Genomic DNA, 23,564 nt, shown 5'->3' on the forward strand with positions numbered 1-23,564 from the left:
GGCTCAGTAAGGGACATTGACGTTCTGTGAAGTGAAAATAAAATATATATTTGTTAACTCCATCACTACTGTTACTGCACGCGCATTTCAAAAATCTATATAAAAAATTTCAACATTAAACGTTCGGAATATAGCTTTGAGGCTAGCAAGTAGCGGAATATGGTTCTGTTCGATATCCCTCATTGTTTGACCTACTAATGTTGTACTTATTCAACTATCCGCTGTTTACACTAACGATTACGTATATGTGTCGTTATGAAACTCGGCGACCATCAACCATTGAGAATGCATATCGATATAGCTTTAGGATCGTTTTTACTTATTTTCATCACGTGCTTGATAGGTGAGTAAAGGCATTTTTTTCTATGACCTAGTTGTTCGCCGTTTGTCTCGACAAGGATTCGTACCAATTCATGTATAAGTCCATAAAAGTACGACACAGCGACATATATCCCCCTTTCTCTGCAGCAAAGTTGAGAAAAACTCCATCTCATTGCCATGTCACCGTGCTATCGGGGAAAATCTTAAACATATTCTTTTAAAGTTGATAACAAGCTATAGCTATGCATGCACGGGGGATAATTATCTATCATCAATTCTTACGTGTATCTAATTAAAGCTAAGATTTACAAATTTTCCCTACGTCACACATATATTTTTTTTAGTTACCTGATAAAAATAATTTTACAATACACGTATATTTGACAGACATATTGCAGGCTTACGGATTATGTATTGTAAAATCATTACAAACTAATGAGTTAATAAAATTCGTCTGTTGACCCCAACAACAAACTAGATAATGGACAAAGAAGAGAAAGTTTAGGATTCAAAACGACAGCCCCGAATAGTTCTCAATCAATTGATATTTGACACACATATTATGTGTTGGTCGAGTATCATTCTTCTCTGTCCATTATCTAGTTTGTTGCTCGGGTCAACAGACAAATCTTATTAACGCATTAGTTTGTGTCGATGTTAAATGTTAAGTCATTTTAAAAACAAAACACATCCTCACAGTAACAATAAAGGAATTAAGTTTTATTCAATTTTTGAATAAAGTGTCCTTTCGCAATAAGCAATGGATTACTTAACAGCATTATATATTTTATACTCAAATTGTATATTGTAGTTGAATATACATACGTATATAGATAATATGCAAATTTATAAAAGAAACTCAACAAACATATCATTTAAAACTTACAACTCATCGCACATTACTCCTATTGAATTATTGACTATTTAATAATGTTTCTGTTAGGGTGCAATTTTGATTACTTGTAAAATATATCGCAAGACTTAGGCACCATAAAAAGACAGTTGATTTAAGAAACAATTTGCAATCCCATGGGTTGCTAAAAATTGCTTAACCTAAGGAATTCTTATCTCATAATACTTCTTAGAAAACCATATTAGAAGTTATGGCAAGAATTGTTTCTTTTTATGTAATGACTGTCTAATGGAGAAGAGAAGTAAAGGAATTTCTTGATATTAAGGCATCTCATCTTCGTTTAAAATAGCCTCAAGTAAATAAAGATCATGATGTTATTCTTTTTCGTTCGTGTGCTTTACATAGAAACAGTTTTTAACATTCATCGGAAGTTTTTTTATTGATTATGTTCATTGTTCCTTGGGTCCTAAATGATACTTTTTCAGTTTCATTTCAATGATCAGAAGTGTCAGGCTTTTGTGGTTAAGGAAAAGTCGAGGATGTCGGAAATAAAACCAACGAAGTAGTAGAAGTCTAACAGTAAAATGGTAGATCATTTAAAGTTATTTGCAACAATAATTTTCATATCCTCTAATCAAGCTTTAAATATATAATTCACCACCAAAATTTATATTTTGAGAATCACAATACATATGTTTTGATTTTACAAGTGTAAATAGGAGCTAAAAATAAGTTTTGGCAGTACTTTCAAAACTCATTATATATGAACAATGTATTACATACGGTCAGACCATGTGACCATTTCACAGGACAATAATATTATTAAAGTATGTTTTCATTAAAACATGCATAAGGCATTGAAAACAACCATTTTACAGTGGATAAATGTATAATGGATTAAAACAAAAAATACAGTGCATAATTCTATGTTGCAACTATTGTTTGTAAGTCACCAATGTCATCCATAGAAATGATTTTGATTTTACTTTGAATTCATATTATTATTAGTTTTGGACTTTTATTTCGGATTATTAATATACTAGCTTTATACCTTTTTTCCCTCATTATGATTATCATTGTTTGTCTGACCAGTTGAATGATTGTCACAGCTTTCTTCATCAAAGCTTTGAACCGTTTACTGAGGAATGTAAAAATATCCACCCCAGTTATGGCACATACAGCTTTAAAATTAAAAATCATACAATTAATAAATGTGTCACATAACAGTTTCCTGATTTTCATCTGTAGTGTTATCCACCGATAAGTTTATGCAGTGAACTAGTATCAGATTGGTTTCACTAATGCCACTCTTAGCCATCGTGTAATATGATCTAACCAAAATGCCCTTGTACAAGAAAAAGGAGTTGATTTTCAAATCGAAATTCAGACACTTACGTACGATATTAATTACGTTACCATTTCGTTCCCTGATTCATTCCAGAGTGTCATCCTCCGGATAGGAGATTCCTGATATCGTCATCTGATAAGGAAAGGCTGTTCTGTTTTCCACCAATCAGCTACTGTCATTTAAACTGCCCGGGCGGGTACCTAAACACACCTAGCGGCTGTCCTGTCTGCCAGTGTCGGACACCATCACAGGGTGTGTTGTTGTTTGTTTGTTTATTTTATAACATATTAACAGCCAGGGTACGGTTTTGTAGGTAAACAAACTCGCTACCAGACGGAGTGAAGCTAGTGACACTGATGGAATGCTATTACGACTCCGCTGCCACTAAGGAGGCAGCTTCCCGCGGCTATATCAAGGAGTTGACTGAATTTGAGACCTGATGTCTTATTTCTCCTTTTTTATTTTCTCCTTCCTGTGTCTTCCTCCCTAGACATCGTTTTGGCCTTGAGTGGAGCATTCGTTGATGTGCGGAATGATTGGGTGGGGGATGTTATCAATCGTCTGTGGCATCGAGTTTAGATAAGTTTAGATTCGGAGATAATGCATGATTACTGCAGTCTCATAAAACATATACAATGTAATACAAAAATGTTAAAGATGCCATTGAAAAGTTTGCGCATGTAATTTAATTTCAAGATAAAAAAATATTACAAATAATTAATAGAAAATCGAAAAAAATCCATGGCACTATGGCCTATATGGAATAAAGTACTAAAGAGCTAATAAAGTAATAAAGAGCTGCGCATACACCAAGAGCAAACTATATAATTTGTAGTATATTTTGTGTTTATTAGATATATAAATACACGATTAATCACCAAATATTGTTAAAGTGACGAGTATCGTTTATGCTCTGTCGGCGGTGGAACATCATAAACATTTTTGCATGCGCAATCAGTACTTCATTCCATATAGGATACAGTGCAACGGAATTTTTTCGGGATGCAATTTATTATTTTTCATATTTTTAACTTGAATTAAAATTAGAAGCTCAAACTTTTCAATGGTGGTAATGGTGTAAAGTAAGTAACTTTTGTAACTGAAGAAAAATACTAGATCGTCTGCTCCTGTTTTTGATAGTGAAAAAATACCATTTGTCAGCGGTGGAGCATCTTTAATTAATTGTATTATAAGTATATTGTATTTCCTTCTCATTTAGGGGTCTCTACGACATCAGCACCCTACCGCCCACAAGCACCTCAGAGTTATGTACCAAATTCTCAGTCATCCGGGTCATTGACTTCTGGGTCGTTTGCATCCGGGTACAGCATGTTCAGCAATCCATGTCAACCACAGCAGATGTTCTGCTCACTCACATGTCCTCATGGCTTCCTCACCGGAAACAACGGCTGTCACTTCTGCTTCTGCGCATCAGCGCCACAAGGTTAAATTCATCTTTATGAATTTCTGTGATATACTTGAAATGAAAACAATTAACTGTCAATTTTCCTTGCGCTTCATAGCGAGTTAAAGAAGCCCAAATTTTCAAACTCGTCACCAAAATATTATTGAAAAAAAATCCTCTGTAAAAGATTACAAATATAAGATGTCTTATTTTTGTCACATTTTGCATATGATAAATCGTTTCAAATGTATGGTTGACTTTAGTTTGTTTTTGTTTTTGTTTTTTATTATTTATTTGTCACAGACTACTTCAACAAGGTTAAAACTACTTCGATGGTACTGACATCTCACCAGAAATGAGCATTAAATATGCAAACATATTAAATATATTCCAGATATTATTGGAACCTAAAAATGAATTATTGAAAACGAGAATATGTAAACATGACGTCCATGCCTCTTTGATAGGAACCAAAGCGCCACCTACGACTACATCAGGACCAGTAACTGTCCTGGATAACCCGTGTGTGTCTAGCCAGCGGCACTGTGGACTGGTGTGCAAATATGGCTACCTGAAGGGCCCATCCAATTGTAACTACTGCATATGTGCCCCACAGGGTCTTGTTTACACGTTCAATACGACAGGTATGTCTCCAATGACAACAGTAGGGGACAGTATGTCTTCAGTTACAATTGTAAGGGAAGAGTCAGTCTTCAGTGCGAACAGATCGATTGTAACAGGGGAAGGATGTCCACTTTAGGCTGATACTAATTTGTCGAACTCCTTGTTCCCCACCATAGTCTGGCCTTATGTTTGATTGTTATTTAATCAATATCTTCATTTTCACATCTTCACTTGATATGGTATCGGGATAATGCAGCTGTGTTACCCACACCCGGTTGTGGTCGTAACCCATCCCTTCTACACTGCAGTCATATTCTAATCTTTAGGTTTTTCTAGACATTATTTCTTCATTTTCTGCATTTTTCAAAACCATCGATCTTCAATTTTCATTTCGAAGACATCTTGACACACCTTTGTCTGATGAAGGTGACATTGTACATATGGAAATATCGACTGGTTGTGTTATATCATTAAACAACTTTTAATATTTAATTGTAGCCTGCATTAAAATGCAAATCATAAATACGATAATCCGCACACAATAATTGCCCAACTTGGGGCCAGTTGAGACATTCTCGAACTATTTTAAAGCACCAAAGCAACAATGTTTTTGATATAAAAAAATACTTATGATATTATATCTTACTATGTTATAATTCTATTTCAGTGAGTTCAACTTCGACCATTCAAACAACCATTCCACCAACCGTTCCAACAACGAGACCGACTCCCATGGGGGTCATTCTACCTAATCCGTGTATCCCCAATAAGCCTGTATGTACGATGACGTGTACACATGGATATGTAAGAGGACCTCTCAGTTGTCAGTACTGTCTGTGTGCGCCATCTACCACCGTATCGACAACCATCACCAGTAACCCGACACCTGCACCAGCTCAATTAAAACGTAAAACACGAATGAAACATTTATAAATGCATTCTGTTCCCAGATTCATTGCATTCCTCACGTTGAAATACACATTGAAATGTGGGGACTGCAATGCATCCTGAGAGACATTGTTATAGACGATAAAGATAAAAAAAATGGTTTTATGAAAACACGTTTGTGTCATTGTAAGTGCAATGTACGATGCACTATCATAGAACGTTCACAAGTGCGGGTAAATTACACATAACTTCGGGCGTGGGTAAACTACACATACTGTATTTACGTCGTAAAAAGGTGTGGAGAATTGTGGATGCAATAGGCCATTGGCTAGGAGGGTCCCTAATGCATCCCCCCAACCTCCGTTGCAATATTTTATCTGAATCTTATGACCCACTGATCACAAATCATAAGTTGGGATGAACTTCCAGTTTGATTCTGTTAGGAGGTTTTAGTTGAGGGGTGCATGTGGTACCCTCCTAACCCATGGCATACACTGATAGTGCTACGGTAATATTGCAACAACAGCCGAAATATAATTGTATCATTTATCGCGATTCTCAGAACCTTATAACGCATTAGCACACTATGCTTTAATGCCAGTAGGCCTCTATTTAAACAAGGCTATTTTTCAATATCATATAAATACTGAATAACAGAAACTTCTTCCACCAAGTTTTATTATTATATCAATTCTGTTTCATTTGTTACGGTTGATTTGTCCGTTTTAAATTACAGCCGCTAATAGTCACGATTCACATCAGAATTCCTCTGTGACGTCACTTCCTGTCACAAGCACTGTCAGTCCTGACGTAGCAAACGAGTGTATCATAGCAACAACAATATGTCAGCTGAGATGTCCCGGAGGATTCATGACAGACCCGCGACATTGTACGTTCTGTGTCTGTAAGGACGAGATGTACAACAAAAGTAAGTATCACACCTTGGCTGGTTCATTTTTCAGTCCTCAAGGGTTACTTATACCACAGGTTTACGACGCGCAAAATAAAAAAAATACTAAAAATACTGAAAGGTTGTTTACTTAGCCCTGTATCCCATTTCCAGAAAATGGGGTAATTAATTAAAGCCACACTATACGTAACTATCAACAAAAATTCAAGTTAAATTTGACTCCAATATTGTTAGTACTGGTAGATGTAGTCGAAATTAGGATATATTAAAGAATATCTATAATGCCTTTTGATAACTTTGGTACAGCAGTTGTTGAAAGTCGATACTTGTAAACATGCTTTCATTTTAAACTGGTCGCCATAGAAGTTACGATTATTGCCGAACGGAAGTCGGAAAGTTCATGACCCGTTTTCGGAAGAGTTCGGACAGATGTTACGTAGTTACGGTAGTCACATGACGTTCTCGGCAACGACGTTACAATGTCGGCTAACGTCGGCCTGTTTGACTAAGTGGGACCCACCTAGCGAAGTTTAATATTTATTTGATTTTTATCAAAATATTCCGAATCATAATCGCTCATCTTGACTTCGATTTAGTCCTGTCTCTGCATAATTTACAACAGGATTTTTTTTCAACATTCTTCTTAATCATGAAAAAAATAAGAAAGATACGGATATTGGGCCTTTAATTAATTATAAAATGCTCTGAACACCACAAAAATCATTCTGAAATTTTTTTAGCTTACATTGAAGACAATTCCTTACTGGTCACTATGGTATATGATATGATGGGATTATGGGCGAATTTTATTTCATATCGAAAGTTGAATCACGAAGATTCGTGTAAAAATCGTTAGTCGGAAAAGTACACGCTACATCCCCGGGTCACGATTCCCTTATGAGCACAGACCGAATAAAATTGCCATCCATTCAACGAATGCATCCCTGAAGTGCAGATCCTCAATATATACTCACTTACTTATAAAAATTACACATTGGTATCCCTTAGCGATCCCCACGCTCCATTTATTGTCATGCAGAACAGATGATCACCGATCTCGGCCATTTTTGGTCTGTCGTCTCCGATTTGATACAAGCTCTGTGATTGACTCCTGACCAATCAGAGAGCTTGTACCAAAATGTCCTCGTCCGGAAAAATACTTTTTTTACCATGCGGTGGATCTATGGTCATATGGTCAAATACATAAGATTTCCTTTGGTCACTTTTTAATTCCAACTATTTAAGCATCAGGTACGATATTTATGTACAACAGAATGCTTTATAATACTTTTAGATATATTATAGCAGTTATGTCTAATATCTAAAGGTTCCATGATTTGTTTTACAGCGGGGATACACAAATCAGATGAGCCGATGATCCAGCTTCAGAACCCGTGTGTAGATGGGATGGATACATGTAGGATTTTCTGTATGGCAGGCTACCTACGGGGTCCAAAGGACTGTCAGTATTGCGCATGTCGACATTAGCGAAGCAGCGCACTTCCGGATGCGGTTTCTGGTTGTCATAGAGTATAATATATTGTAATGGATTGCACTTGACAAATGGTATTTATTGATGATGGGTGCAAAACGGTAGGGTACATAGTTTTAGCGTCACGTTATGTTCTGTATTAAAGTTGATAAATTAAATGTTTTGTTTATTTTGGCCGTATTGCTTGTTTTAATAAAAGATGATTTCAATCATATATAAAAGGAAACAAGAGGTACATGTAATTGTTTCACTAAAACACATTTGAGCAAATCTCCCAAACTGCATGGAGCCAATCGCGCAAAGGCAGACACATACATGAAGCACGGATCAATTTTGATGTTCATGGAGAACAAATATAACAAAACATACTGTATGTGCGGTCATCATAATTATAAGAAAACAACCAACTTAATGTTTTTACATAGACCATAGTGGTAAATTTTGTTAAAGTTTTGTAATGTATTACTAAAACAAATGGATATTAGTTAACTATTATGTTCTAAAATTAAAGTCTAGGTTCCCATATAACAATAAAAAGGAAAAAAGCTTGGGTCAAACTCGGCTCAAACTCCAACCTGGGTAGCCATGTTGAAATCATGCGCATTTTGCACTAAAAAATCATGAAATTGTAATGTTTTTTACTTATTCATTATCAAAATTGATATTTTTAACCCAAATCTCAATTTGAATTTCCAAATTTATATCATAGTTATCTAGGAATAATTACTTGCCAGAAAACATTTTTACTTCTGAAATTAATAAATAGCCATCCAGCAGCGGCCGGGTTAAAATTCTATCCTGGCTCAATCTTGTATACATACATGTATGGACTTCGATGATCTTTTTTCATTAAGTTGGTTGTTCCCTATAAAAGATCAGTAAACGGAAATTGACATGATGATTTGATAAATTGTAATCTACACAAGGTGATCCTTTAGACATGGCCGTCAGTTGACCAGGTGGAGATACCCTATGATATCAACATCACGATGTCGCCCACCTGCTGTGATAACCTGACCAAGGAGGCGCTATCATCGTTTACGTTTGTAAAGCCGGTATATAATGGTAGGTTTAGTTTCGAATTTCAGGGAAAATAGCATATTGTGACGGTACCACAATCTGGCCTGTAATCGTCCACGTGGTGTTCCTTGTCTCAACATGAAGGACGCGGTAGTTGTTGTACTGACACTTCTCAAAGGTAAATAACAGTTTAGTAAATCTTCATTTAGATTTTCAGCATACCTATCTAAATATATTTTAGTCAATTGAGAATTTCGTATAAAACTTATGTAAGAATATCTATTCAGTAACCTTATAACCTATTACCGATTGGTTCAAAAGTTCCAGTGATACGATGAACGTAATCTTTATCTGACAGAAGCTTAATGTTATCGCACTAATTTGCAAACGTTCAAGGGATAAAGAAGAGACAGTAGCTTGATTTATTTTACTCGACTCGTTTATTTATCAAGGTGGATGTTTTTAGTAATATTAATGATGTCAGAGATCCGTAGTATTCGGCTGTTTTGGATTTCCGTATTACAGAGTTATTTGTCCTTGCGTATAGGTATTGATTTGACGTCACATATTGGAGAGTGTAACGTCATACTTCTCAGAGAGAAAAGAAACATGAGTTTCGCTCTTGAAATAATGCCTTCATAATGGTAAATACTCGCAAGGGAGAGGTTTCTTCAATATGGAAAGAGGGAACGAACAAGCATAAAAGTATCTCTCCATTTAATCCAGTAACATAGGCTTTCTGAAGGACAAGGTCGATGAAGATACTAACCTTGTTTACCACTTTTCATAGTTACTGAAGGATTCTTCATGGACGGGTTCCAGGGGGGACATTTCGGACCAGGAAGTTTCAGTTCAGATTCCTCGGGATGTGTTGGTCTGCATCACTACTGTCCAATCTCTCCAGGGTTATGTCCGAACGGCTTCGCCAAGGACACCCATGGTTGTCCACTGTGTCACTGTGCTGAGATGTCAACAGCCACAAGTAAGTGACGTAATAATGACGTCAGACTAAGATTGTGGAGCGAAAACATTGTGTCGGGTCTTTGCTTCCAGTTTGTAGTATGGTGTTTCCGCTCCCCAACTATATGAGGTGAAGAATGGGCTGCGATTAAGGTCTTATTTATGTTAAGAAGTCATCTCTCTGTAACATGTGTGTATAGTTTTGGTAAACAATTGTTTAGAGTGTGTATCAATGACAAAAATACATATATTTGTCAATAACATATGTGTAAATTGAAAACACAAGTGTACCAAAAGTAGATTGAAAATGACAACCTTAAAAAATGGAGTCAAATTGAACATGTAAACAGTCTTCGCTGATGGCCTGTCATAGTATTTATATGTAATGTTCAGGTGTGTTAGAAGCGTATTTAAAATTACATGTAGTTCGCTAAAACCATAATCGCAGGCTTAGAGAACAATTGTACCATAGTAGAACATTCTCATTAGCAAATTGTTTGAATTGTAGTTGTTACATGGATGATAAGATCAATGATGTAGATTCAATCGTTCATTGGGATGTGACATCAACACTCGATGGACGGCAAGGTTTGGCATTGACGTATACCTACATATATTTGTCATATGTGGCATTCATGGGCGACGACATAGTGAAACAAGTGTGCAGTAAAGCTCATATCAAAGTTTGCGGAAAATATGAAAAAAAAACGCAAAACCTTATCAAGAATGTAAAAAGTACAAACTTATATGAATAATTCTTAACCATCTTTCGGGAAAAATACATGCCCGGTACCACATAAAATATTTCTTTACCTAAAAAACATGTTTGGTTACAGATCCAGCTGCGCAGACGATACACCATCACATCCAGCACGCCTGCATCCCCAGTCAAGCCAGCTGTACGTTGGAATGTGACGCATACGTTAAAGGCGGAACCGGATGTGAGTTTTGCATGTGTGACCACGCCCATCAGACCGCCAGACCCACTACGACTATTGCAGGTACCATGCCGCGATTTATTCCAATTTTAATTTCTGGTGTGTTTAGTGCGTATTCCCTGTCTGTCTTTAAGTATTTTTGCACATTATTTTACAACGGATGTCTAGCAAGTTACACTGTATCTTCGGAAGCCGATTGTAAAACTGAAAGAAAATAGAAACTACAATTATGAGAAAATCCCGGCAACTACAAGCCAATTTAACATATCAGGGAGATGTTCTGGCTCTTAATAGAGGAAAAACTCGCAATGAAAAAAATATTTGGTATGATAACGTGAAGGTAGTCGCCGCAAAAAGTATTGGTTAACATAAATAAGATACAATAAGGCTTGCAGTATCGTAGTGTATTCGATTTCCTTTAAAGATACAAAATATTGCATCAAACAATAAATATATATATATATATATTATGTGTAAAAACTATGATTAATTTAATCGGTTGCGAGACAAGTTAAATAACGCATACTAATAACTCTCGATTGCGCAGATGTTTAAGCGCGTGAGAGGTCTAAGAGTGGGGGCGGAGAATCACGCGATCTGGCAGAGAAATGCGTCAGAATGAGACGGCTATCTTTACGAAGATTCATATCACAAGTGGTTATTAATATATGAAATCTGATTTTAGAAGTTACAACAGATACGGCGGTATCCACTACAGAGACTTCAACACCACACATTCCGACTTCTACCGGAAAGAGCACGACTGCGTCTCGGGATTGCGCACTGGCAACCAAAATTTGCATTGCTCAGTGTGGCGGGAAATATTTGGTAGATCCAGACGACTGTACATTCTGTGTCTGTAGAAACGATATAGGCTGAGGTACGATAGGTCAAGGTTTATTACAAAGGTTATATCAAGGTCAACAAACTTATTTCGTCATTGTAATATATCTCATTATATCAAATTCTTCATTTGTTTTGAATTAGGTTTGCAACGTAATACAATTCTGTTTTCTGTTTTCGTTTAAATGTCATGGGTTTCCTTTAAAAAATACTACTTTTTCTTTACGATCTCGTCAATTGTGTACTGCCATACCATGTGAAGACCATCGCACATTATAAAAATAGACCATTTTCAATGGATTAGGTTTTAATCTACTCGTGTATTTGGATTAAAGTGTTCTTCTTACAGAGATATGAACATTACCCCGTCCTCTGTTTTCAGGTCGAGTGTCCTTCATAAATGAGAAACAGTGCAGTTATGCATATGTGGATTTCAAAATAATAGTCTCTTTAGAAATAAACTGTTGAATGGGGGTTGAGTTTTGTTATGAATTTAAAAGAACAAGAACAAGAGAACATGAAGTCACAGTCTACCACTTGAAAGTGGAACATGTCAATTATATGCAAGAAAATTTGTATTTAAATAAAGGGTGGTAAATCACTGGAACTCTCTGCCAAATAAGGTCGTCACATCACCAATAATGAAAACTTTGAAACCCGACTAGATTAACACCGGGGACAACCAGAATATTTTTTTTAATATTGGGTTTGATAATTTTGAATTTCGCTGTCTGATATGTAGGCATCTGCTTGAGTCCGTTATAAGTATTATTATTATTCTTGGCTGGGCTGGAAATGACTACACTGGATATGGCACAGACGCCTGATGCGGATGTTCTGATAAATCCAGCGTTGAGCCACTACACTAACTGTTTTTTATGAATGCTCTCTTCTGATTTGCTGCAACTGCAATGTCCCGCATAGTTATTCTATATGCATATCGACCTATTTTCAGGGGGAAGCGACATCAACCTGAGCCGAAAGGTCATATCTCACTTTCGCAGGTTGTTAAAAACTGATATCCACTTGAAAACTTGAAAATTTGTTGTGTTAAGTGCTATAATCAAGCCCAATTTCGTGTAACTGTATATCCCCCTTCTTTAATCAAATAGTCTTCCATGACAGCGCTCTTCATTACGGAAGTGGAGATGCTGCATGCTGTAGACTGTAGGCTGATGATATTATCAAAAGGAGATAAACACCATATTGTAAATTTTACGTAAAATATTTAATAAACTGTTCGTATAGCAGTTTGCATGATCACACTATTCACACTGTTCATATAAAGCATGCTGCCTTCCACCACGTCTAGCTGACGGAATTTCCCGACGAATATCGTTTTGTATCAGGGTGGGATAGTGTAGTTTCGGCCACTAGGGCGAGCATATAAGTAGCATTATGATACCAAGGTAGCCGCAAGATAATTTAACTACGATATCATACCATCACAGAATTACTACCCAAAATAGAACAAACTGTTACTACGATATCATAGCCATCACAGAATTACTACCCAAAATAGAACAAACTGTTACTACGATATCATAGCCATCACAGAATTACTACCCAAAATAGAACAAACTGTTACTACGATATCATAGCCATCACAGAATTACTACCCAAAATAGAAACAAACTGTTACTACGATATCATAGCCATCACAGAATTACTACCCAAAATAGAACAACTGTTACTACGATATCATAGCCATCACAGAATTACTACCCAAAATAGAACAAACTGTTACTACGATATCATAGCCATCACAGAATTACTACCCAAAATAGAACAAACTGTTACTACGATATCATAGCCATCACAGAATTACTACCCCAAAATAGAACAAACTGTTACTACGATATCATAGCCATCACAGAATTACTACCCAAAATAGAAACAACTGTAACTACGATATCATAGCCATCACAGAATTACTACCCAAAATAGAACAAACTGTTACTACGATATCATAGCCATCACAGAATTACAACCCAAATTAGTACTAACTGTAACTACGATATCATAGCCATCACAGAATTACTACCCAAAATAGAACAAACTGTTACTACGATATCATAGCCATCACAGAATTACTACCCAAAATAGAACAAACTGTAACTACGATATCATAGCCATCACAGAATTACTACCCAAAATAGAAACAACTGTAACTACGATATCATAGCCATCACAGAATTACAACCCAAAATAGAACAAACTGTTACTACGATATCATAGCCATCACAGAATTACTACCCAAAATAGAACAAACTGTTACTACGATATCATAGTCATCACAGAATTACTACCCAAAATAGTACCAACTGTAACTACGATATCATAGCCATCACAGAATTACTACCCAAAATAGAACAAACTGTTACTACGATATCATAGCCATCACAGAATTACTACCCAAAATAGAACAAACTGTTACTACGATATCATAGCCATCACAGAATTACTACCCAAAATAGAACAAACTGTTACTACGATATCATAGTCATCACAGAATTACTACCCAAAATAGAAACAACTGTAACTACGATATCATAGCCATCACAGAATTACATCCCAAAATAGAACAAACTGTTACTACGATATTATAGCCATCATAGAATTACAACCCAAATTAGTACTAACTGTAACTACGATATCATAGCCATCACAGAATTACTACCCAAAATAGAACAAACTGTAACTACGATATCATAGCCATCACAGAATTACAACCCAAAATAGTACAAACTGTAACTACGATATCATAGTCATCACAGAATTACTACCCAAAATAGAACAAACTGTTACTACGATATCATAGCCATCACAGAATTACTACCCAAAATAGAAACAAACTGTAACTACGATATCATAGCCATCACAGAATTACTACCCAAAATAGAACAAACTGTTACTACGATATCATAGCCATCACAGAATTACAACCCAAAATAGAAACAAACTGTAACTACGATATCATAGCCATCACAGAATTACTACCCAAAATAGAACAAACTGTTACTACGATATCATAGCCATCACAGAATTACAACCCAAAATAGAAACAAACTGTAACTACGATATCATAGCCATCACAGAATTACTACCCAAAATAGAACAAACTGTTACTACGATATCATAGCCATCACAGAATTACTACCCAAAATAGAACAAACTGTTCCTACGATATCATAGCCATCATAGAATTACAACCCAAATTAGTACTAATTGTAACTACGATATCATAGCCATCACAGAATTACTACCCAAAATAGAAACAAACTGTAACTACGATATCATAGCCATCACAGAATTACAACCCAAAATAGAAACAACTGTAACTACGATATCATAGCCATCACAGAATTACTACCCAAAATAGAACAAACTGTTACTACGATATCATAGCCATCACAGAATGCGTTGCGATGTACATGTAATATGGAAATAAGGGTCAAAGAAGTGATATCAACAGGATTTTCTAGATGACACGGGATCCAATCAAACGTAAGCGTAAGTCTGTTAGATACGAATTACTTTAAATGGAAAATATGAAACAAGAAAGTAATTCAAACCATGAGGACAAAACAAAATTGTCAAATTTTCGAGGCGATCTGCCCCTTTATTTAACACGATTATTTGTCTACTTTATCCCGCATTGCTGTTGGCATCCTATTATGTAATCGTGTTCGTTTTGTATGTCTTGATAAAGGGGCAGATCGCCTCGAAAATTTGACAATTTTGTTTTATCCACACGGTTGGAATTACTTCCTTGTACCATAATATGGAAATAACATTTATTAAACTATCAAACATCCAATTGGGTCATAGCCTATGAAATTATTGAAACAAGTTATAAAGTTTCGTTTCAAAATACAAAGGCACTCATGTAAGGTCCTCTATATATTTTATGATAGCAGTATAATCATGGAGGTGTAATTATTGTTATTGATGTTATACAGAGATAAACTGTCAAATAGACCGACGAGATCATTTTAAAATCCGTAATACTATAATCACGAGGTCTGATAGTTTTAAGAGAGAACACTTAACACGATTGCTAAATGATACTTGATGAGGACGTGATGTCCAATGACATATCATGAATCATACAAAAATATTCAAACTCATGTAACTGGTTGTACAACACTGTGATTGACTTCACAATTCGATAGAAGGTTCACCGGAGATACCGCCAACAGAACGCCACGCTCAACGGCACGCTCATTATCGAACAGATACCGCCAACAGAACGCCACGCTCACCGGCACGCTCATTATCAAACATATTATTTATGAGAGACAAGGACAGTACTTTTCATCTCTAATAATCGCGACTTTAGATTACAAACCAATCGGTACCAACTCTCTGTAAACATGGGGTGGTTATACAGCATCACAATTCTGTTTACTTTTATCAACATCTCTTACCAACAGAATCTTTTACCTGACCACAAACAAGATCACTGTACGGCACTGAGGACAAACGACCGTCTAAAGGAGGTCTTGCCTCTCATCCGCGGTCACCTGCAGGCAAGCGACAGAACGATGAGGTCGAGGTTGCACTGAAAATTGTTAAAGGACGGTTAAAACTATCAAACGGCAAAATAAGGAACTGAACGCTTCGGTTTAGGTTGTTCAAACAGATTTGGAAACAACTAATTTGCAGAATAAAAAAAACTGAATATTTCCTTCGGAGCGGTTCAAACAGAATTGGAAATTACCTTGGAAGCGGTTCATACTGAATTGGAAAATATCAAAATGCAGAATAAAGACCTGAACATTTCCTTGGGAGCAGTTCAAACAAAATTGGTAGCTATCAAACAAACACTGATGGAATTCAAAACTTCCATTAAAGGTATGTGACAACATGTTGATTTATACTATTGTTTATAACACAATGTATACAATGCTTGCTGCTGTGTATTCTAAACATCCCATAGTCCTGGCTACTCGGTAAAGGTATTAGATATATGTATCTTAATACTTAAGACTTTTGCAAAGTTAAGGGTTGGGATAAATCAATCCAAAGTCAATATATTAGCCAATATATACGCTTTTATTTGTGAATATGCTACCAATACTTCTTTAGCCAAACATCCGATATAAAAATATCAATCTCTTTATGTAGATCAGAGGTCATTAAAGTGTTTTGTACTTCAGGTCAAACCTTCTGTTGGAATGATCTAATTTTCCTCAGAAGAACAAAATATCATTAAAAGACGTTAATCTCATAAAAAGAATATAGGATAACAATCAATACCTACCCAAAAGGAAATATATTATGTATGAAATATGAAAATGCAGATTGAAATGTCAATACAGTTTTATGATAATGTAAGTAAATGTACATGTATATTTTCCTTTATTTAGTATTGACCAACTTATTTTTATCCATTTACATATGTTTCTAAATAATATTTATATTATAGCAGTTAAAATCAATCTGATGAATAAGTAAAATACCGTAAAACACAGCTCCTGTAATAAGTGAGTTATGACGATTTTTTTAAACACCGACACGTTATTGACGTAGTTTGGCGTATCTGGGAGTTAAGGGGTTAAAGGAACTTTGTATATGTATGTTTAACAGGAAGTTGTGAGAGGGGTTGGGTAGCTTATGTGTTTTATTGCTACATGTTCATACACAGGAGAGGGACTTGGAGAGGACAATCGGTGAGTATAAAGTTATATCTATATTTTGCCACTGCGACTCCCATTACTCTAATGATAATCATGATCTGCATTATGTGCCAATAAATGCAGCCTAGTCTTGGTGTAGTAATATCTATATAAATGGATGTGTTTCTTGTTTACTGAAACCATGTTAGTCCGCCCGGGAAAATTGACATTGTAGTTGAATGAACCAGTTTGGTTATGAATATATAAAAAAAAAATCTTTTGAATGTCTAGATAATTGAAAGTAAATTGAAAAGCAACTGAAAAACATTGAAACCTTGTGGTCTTTTCATTTTTATATGGACTATTTTTTATCACATTGAACTTGGCTGTTGACGTGAAATGGCTGCAGCGGGAAATTCAAATGTTCACTCAAATCTAAATCATGTTTAACTTTGAAATAAAAAGTAAAATGTAAATATAACAATTAAAGGATAGTTAGATTGCATTTATTGGAGATATAAATGCAATTTGGGTGGCAGCTGAATAGAATAGCTCCCGTTATATATCATTGTAACTGATAACAAATACTTATACGTTGCTTTTGAACATTTTTCTTTTGTTTCCTACAATCAGACAATACTAACTGATACATCAGTCTCCTCTGATAACTATATATTTACAGATAATCATTTTCAGACAAAAACTGATTCTGAAGCTGTGACAGTGCGCATTTTCGCCGCGGCCTATAAAACAAGCAAATAAACCAAAAACACGATAATCACAGTTTAACGTTTTGCAAACTATCAAAACCGATGTCGAAAACTGGCCGAAATAAAATTTAGTACATTATGTGTACAACTTATTTCAATTACAATGGCTATTTTAGTTTAAACTACTTGAATTGAAGAAAAAATAAGGTAATTATCTATGATCTTATATCTTTGCTTTTTTAACGTTTTCTTCAGGTGTAAAGGTACGGTTTATGTAATGATTCTAAGTGCGACGTTTCTAATTTTGGTTGGTGTTGTTTGGTTTTACGTCCTATTAACAGTCAGGGTCATGTAAGGACGTGTCAGATTTGAGGAAACCCGAAATACCAGGAGAAAAACACCGACCAGCGGTCAGTATCTGGCAACTTCCCCAACTGGGATTTGACCTACAGATGGAGAGAGATTATGGTAATATGTCGGGACATTTTAACCCCTCTGCCACCGCGGCCGTATCTCAAATACATAAAGACGTAAAAGTCATATATCGAGGTTCGATGTTGACTTGGGCACTACTGAATATACAACACTTCGGTGTAACAATAGTATTACATAAATCGTACCCTCACTGATAATTATATAATAAAAGGTAAATCGTCAAGTTGATTACACATACTATATTACCTGTATAATCGTAGGCTCTATGCAATTCCTGGGAATCCTTCGTAGTGGAGATCACCAGCGAAGACATACAAATATTTATCCAAGCAAATTTGAAAAGTAAGTCATGTTTATAAAATATAGAATGTTTTCAAAGTTTCTTAATTAAGAAACACAAAACAAGAAATATTTTAAAAATAATTTTTCGGTTGATGAATTGATAGACAAAATATTTTAACCAAATCGTAATTATAGAACAAATAAAACAGATATATTCTACCCGAGGGTAACAAAATGTAAGAAAAGTAAAGGTTCGAGTTGATAAATCCCCGTATCTACCTAAAAGGAGGTCGACGTTTGCATGTTGTGACGTACAAATGTACTCACATGTTAATAACATTACAAAATCGTACTCAAATAAAGCGAAAGGATTTTATCAGCCAACAGCCAAAGCTCTTTCCCGTCGGTCTTAAAACATTTAACATTTGTTGACTGAGTTTGAGGTCAACATGTGTCAATAGTTACGTGTGAAAATAGTTGAAAATACTTTACCTACTTCAACTTCCTTACAATGGAATACAAGTGTCCTGAAACAATGTGAAGAGGAGAGCCTCCTTCAAGGATTTAATACTTTTCCATTATAGTGTACATTTATAAAAGTAATAATAAAACAGTTATCAATCTGTTTTCAGATTGCTCGGCTCGAGTCACATCATTAAGTCGGGAAGAAATATCGCCGTATCCACTTCCAAACAGGTCGATTACACGTCTTAATTACTGCTTTTCTGTAGTTTATATATATCCGCGTGATTAATATGCTCATATTTCTCAAAAAGATTGAATTCATTTTCTTGCTTTCCAAATTATCATTGTTATACATTCACTTTGCATCGCCTATACTATTATATAGTAAAACCAGCCTTACATTTCAAATGTTTATGCCCGTAAAATGATGGCCGTTCAATGTTGACTGCTTACGTCATCATGGCGTCTCACTGAATTAATATTCGGCACTACTCGGTAACTTCCGCCGATGTACGGAACACTTATTACTTCTCGGCATCTGTTACATGAGATGAAAAACAGACGCTAGCAATAAAAAAAATAACTTTGCTTTTTTTATCAATGTTCTATCGTTCTGTGTGCTGCCGAATAGTTAATCATTAATTGATCACCAGTTAATTAATTTATTCTAAGTTATATCTCGTTTCAAAACTAAAATTGCTGCATTCATTTCATATCTTACCATACATTATAATTATACATTTGTAATGAATAAGATGTTTTCGTATGTATATATATGATAGAATGTATAACAAAACGTTTGCATGCTGAGTTTTCTAATCGAAATGTTGCCTTCGAACTCGGGGAATAGATTTGTTCTTAATTTCAACAAGTAAGATTTAGTCACAATAATCGGCCGATATACGGAGATAGAGGGTAATCGGGAGTACACCGCTGGTTTTACCATTTTTCCGACATCGGATACCACCGGTCAAAAAATTTGTCAAACATCATTTACATAAAAAAGAGGCAGTACGGTAATCGTACGGTGTCTGTTTCGAAAGATTTTTTTGTGTGGACCGGTGAGGAAGTGAATATCGACCGAACAAATAATGTAAATCGGTCGGTTATCATATGATGTCCGGACGAAAAGCGGTCTATTCGGACATCGTGCGAATATCGCAAGAGTAATAGTATCTTACGGAGAACGAACGATAGTTGTACCATGCAAGGCCGAATGTCGGGCGGTGTGATTTCCTCTCCTTGCCGGAAGTACATCCTAAGCCTTATTGGAAGGGGTTGTGATTAAAGTATTAACCTCAAACACAGTGAATAAATGTATGATATTTAAATGACATATATGTGTTAACTATTGCATTAGTGCGATGGCACAGTTTCTTTACTTTATCTACGTCAGTTGGATAACTCTACTAATAAAGGAATACGTCTTTTTTATTACGTAATCCTTCAGATGGTAACTAACTTTGTCTTGAGTGTAGATGAATCGGAGAAAGCAAGAGGGTATTTCATCGGTGGATACCGTCGTGCCAGCTCAAGGGACGAGTGGTATTGGAGGAGATCGAGATGGCAGTTTGAGTACACCAACTGGAGCCCTGGTCAACCTTACAACACCGAGATCCAGTATGTAGTCTTACTTACATCAGAGTCTTATCAATGGCATGATGTCAATTGCGATCTATCTCATGGTGTGATATGCCAGAAACGGTACGTGTGATTAGATTATTCATTTAAGAAGTTTTTTACGTCATTTATTATCAATAGTTAAATAAATAGCTTTTTATTTTGTTTAGGTTATGAGGGTATAATGATAATGGAGCACGTGTAAATCGCCGGGTTACATAAAATTTACATGGGCTCCATTATCATTATACCCTAATAACCTCAACAAAATCAAAATACATTCCTTATATTTACAGTTTTTCACTCAAATTAATATCATTTATTTAAATACCCGTATTTTTTTCTCCCGTCATCGTCAACTAATTCGATTGAACAGCTGAATGGAATCGACTCATTCATATGTTCCCACCAAAATTGGGGTCATGACCCCACGTTGCTACGCCAGCGACTATTCCCGTAACAATAGAATCGCCGCACGTGTTGTACTATCGTTATACGCTGATAATGATAAAACTATTTAGCATGGTTATTGAGTCCATGTCAGTGCAAGCTGTAAATATATAGAAATAGAAATAGTGGTTTATTTCTGCAGAATTTGCTAATTCGCATTAACGGCGCGATAACAAATGCCATTGTCAGATAATTACAAAATACGTGTACATTTACAGTCTACTGACATCACACTATGGCATTGGCGCGATAAGGAATGTTCTTATGGTATAAAATGGTGTAATTACCAGACTTAATAGTATGTTCATTGCTTACCATTGAAATATCTGCCTTCTAAGTCAAACGATCATTTATCTATTTTTGTATTTACAACATTCCCCGTCAGAGATCTTCAACTTACAAATGCAAAATAACTTATATCAATATATCCACACTACTTTTTATGATAATCTTGTTTATGATACATTGTAAATTATCTAAACAGAACTAGCATACAAATGTATTTGGCCAGTATAGTCAGATTGCACAGGTGTTCATTACTATAAATGAAGAAGGACAGTACATATACAATAACGCCGGAATACAAAGGGATCCGGAATCGACAAGGGCCTATTTGGACAAGGTATACCGTGTATACAAAACACTTCATATCAACTACTTATATCTAAAGTTTGATTGATACTGTTGTATAGACCAAAACCATACATTAACGAAATATTTTGGTACAGAATATAGAATATACTGGTTTTGGTACAAATTATAAAATGCACTAGTTTCAGTACAAAATAATGCTCTTTTACATTTCCACAGGGCCTATATTTTATAATGATGTCGCTCTGGGGTGATATCGTCACGTGATACAACTGGACATGTCAAAACTAGCCATTAAATTGTCAGGTGATACAAATGGACATGTTAAACCAACCATGACATCGTCACGTGATACAACTGGACATGTCAAAACTAGCCATTAAATTGTCAGGTGATACAAATGGACATGTTAAACCAACCATGACATTGTCATGTGATACAATTGGACATGTGAAACCAGTCATGACTTTGTCACTTGATACAACTGGACATGCTCAAACCAGCCATGACATTGTCACGTGATACAATTGGACATGTGAAACCAGCCATGACATTGTCACATGATACAATTGGACATGCTCAAACCAGCCATGACATTGTCACGTGATACAACTGGACATGTGAAAACCAGCCATGACATTGTCACGTGATACAATTGGACATGTGAAAACTAGCCATGACATTGTCGCGTGATACAATTGGACATGTGAAAACCAGCCATGACATTTCAATGTGATTAATAAATCAAATTTAATCACCAGGTGTTCACGTGATTATTGAGCAAAACAGCCATTTCTAATGGCGGCGATATCCTGGATTCTAATATATAGTCAATGGTGAATGTTTTTTTTTTTTTTTGTATTTGCTTTAAGAACTAAGGGACTAGCGCATTGATATAAATCTTAATTTGTTAAATTATTAAAGATAAATATACATTTGTACAAACTAATGTCAATCCATGTATTTTCGTAGCGAATTTACATTCACGTTACCATGCATAGCAACTCATTCAAAGCAATTGATTTTAGCGATTTACAGATAAAACCTCACTCAGCGGAATCTGATCCCATGTGAAATAAGTTGGTTTAAAGAAATAAAATTCATCCTATATCAGATCAGATAACAGGAGAAACCTAATCACTGGACGATGTCTTAGTGCTGTAGGGATACTGAGAAGTGGATCATATTTTGCTATTGCAAGCTCTAGAGTTTTTTACAGGAAGTGAAATAGTTATAATGACCATACACATATTTGTCTTCTTTATGACCGTGTATCTACTGTGTATCATACAGTGTTGTTTTCGTAGTTACTGGGAAACCACCAAAAAAACAACGAATTTCGTGTTTATGTTATTGCTATCCATGCTCCATCAACGACCATGAATATATGTCAGAGATCTAAAGCGAGAAAGTGACCCAAAATATTTTATGTTATATAGTATATAATGAGTACGCACGTGTGGGATGAATGAGTGACTTTATTACTTACTGTTCTTCATATGGTTCTTTAACAATTAAAGATTTGTTGTATTGCAATTATTGGAGATATAAATGCAATCTGGGTGGCAGATAAACAAAATAGCGTCCGTTTGGGATTTGATTTATGTATCTGTATATGGACGGATTCATTCGTTATTTTTCTGGCCTGTTTGGAAGACAGGAGCATTGTATGCCGTTTCTCTTCTTATATAATATTTGCCTAAAGGAACCCTCTGAACATATAAGCAATAAAAAATACCTCACCATGCTATTTTGAAAGTTATGATTTTTTGAAGAAGAAAAAAAATG

The 23,564-nt window shown here is 35.5% G+C and overlaps 3 protein-coding genes across 4 annotated transcripts; all 3 read left to right on the forward strand.

Annotated features, from left to right (window-relative positions):
- Positions 1-168: 168 nt before the first annotated feature.
- On the forward strand, positions 169-8,010 carry LOC138306666 (cysteine-rich motor neuron 1 protein-like). Its single transcript, XM_069247108.1, has 7 exons — positions 169-343; positions 2,616-2,774; positions 3,742-3,966; positions 4,395-4,571; positions 5,219-5,458; positions 6,176-6,367; positions 7,698-8,010. Exons 1-7 carry the CDS (start codon positions 256-258, stop codon positions 7,835-7,837), a joined length of 1,221 nt encoding a protein of 406 aa, XP_069103209.1. The 5' UTR covers positions 169-255; the 3' UTR covers positions 7,838-8,010.
- Positions 8,011-8,916: 906 nt separating this feature from the next.
- LOC138306668 (cysteine-rich motor neuron 1 protein-like) lies at positions 8,917-12,075 on the forward strand. The gene is made up of 5 exons (XM_069247111.1): positions 8,917-9,039; positions 9,652-9,843; positions 10,658-10,822; positions 11,445-11,639; positions 11,985-12,075. The coding sequence occupies exons 1-4, from the start codon at positions 9,000-9,002 to the stop codon at positions 11,636-11,638; spliced, it is 591 nt and encodes a 196-aa protein (XP_069103212.1). The 5' UTR covers positions 8,917-8,999; the 3' UTR covers position 11,639; positions 11,985-12,075.
- A 3,322-nt stretch (positions 12,076-15,397) lies between these two features.
- Positions 15,398-23,274, forward strand: LOC138306780 (uncharacterized). 2 transcript variants are annotated; one of them, XR_011205915.1, is made up of 4 exons: positions 15,398-16,459; positions 17,195-17,277; positions 20,594-20,819; positions 21,996-23,274. XR_011205915.1 is itself a non-coding variant. In XM_069247262.1 (4 exons), the coding sequence occupies exons 1-4, from the start codon at positions 16,363-16,365 to the stop codon at positions 22,028-22,030; spliced, it is 357 nt and encodes a 118-aa protein (XP_069103363.1). In that variant the 5' UTR covers positions 15,398-16,362; the 3' UTR covers positions 22,031-23,274. The 2 variants fall into 2 exon arrangements, 1 of the variants encoding a protein (XP_069103363.1); XM_069247262.1 differs by having other exon boundaries at positions 20,594-20,735.
- Positions 23,275-23,564: the final 290 nt, after the last annotated feature.

Source organism: Argopecten irradians, chromosome 13, assembly GCF_041381155.1.
Source record: "Argopecten irradians isolate NY chromosome 13, Ai_NY, whole genome shotgun sequence".
NCBI lineage: Eukaryota > Metazoa > Mollusca > Bivalvia > Pectinida > Pectinidae > Argopecten > Argopecten irradians.

Excerpts from the sequence above, each read along its gene's own strand:
- LOC138306666 (XM_069247108.1), top strand. The coding sequence starts at position 256 with ATGAAACTCGGCGACCATCAACCATTGAGAATGCATATCGATATAGCT. Across the intron at positions 3,967-4,394 it reads CTGCGCATCAGCGCCACAAG|GAACCAAAGCGCCACCTACG; the intron begins GTTAAATTCATC and ends CCTCTTTGATAG. Across the intron at positions 5,459-6,175 it reads TGCACCAGCTCAATTAAAAC|CCGCTAATAGTCACGATTCA; the intron begins GTAAAACACGAA and ends TTTAAATTACAG.
- LOC138306780 (XM_069247262.1), top strand. The coding sequence starts at position 16,363 with ATGCAGAATAAAGACCTGAACATTTCCTTGGGAGCAGTTCAAACAAAA. Across the intron at positions 16,460-17,194 it reads ATTCAAAACTTCCATTAAAG|GAAGTTGTGAGAGGGGTTGG; the intron begins GTATGTGACAAC and ends TATGTTTAACAG. Across the intron at positions 20,736-21,995 it reads CCTTACAACACCGAGATCCA|GGCCTATATTTTATAATGAT; the intron begins GTATGTAGTCTT and ends ACATTTCCACAG.
- LOC138306668 (XM_069247111.1), top strand. The coding sequence starts at position 9,000 with ATGAAGGACGCGGTAGTTGTTGTACTGACACTTCTCAAAG. Across the intron at positions 9,040-9,651 it reads TGTACTGACACTTCTCAAAG|TTACTGAAGGATTCTTCATG; the intron begins GTAAATAACAGT and ends CACTTTTCATAG. Across the intron at positions 9,844-10,657 it reads TGAGATGTCAACAGCCACAA|ATCCAGCTGCGCAGACGATA; the intron begins GTAAGTGACGTA and ends GTTTGGTTACAG.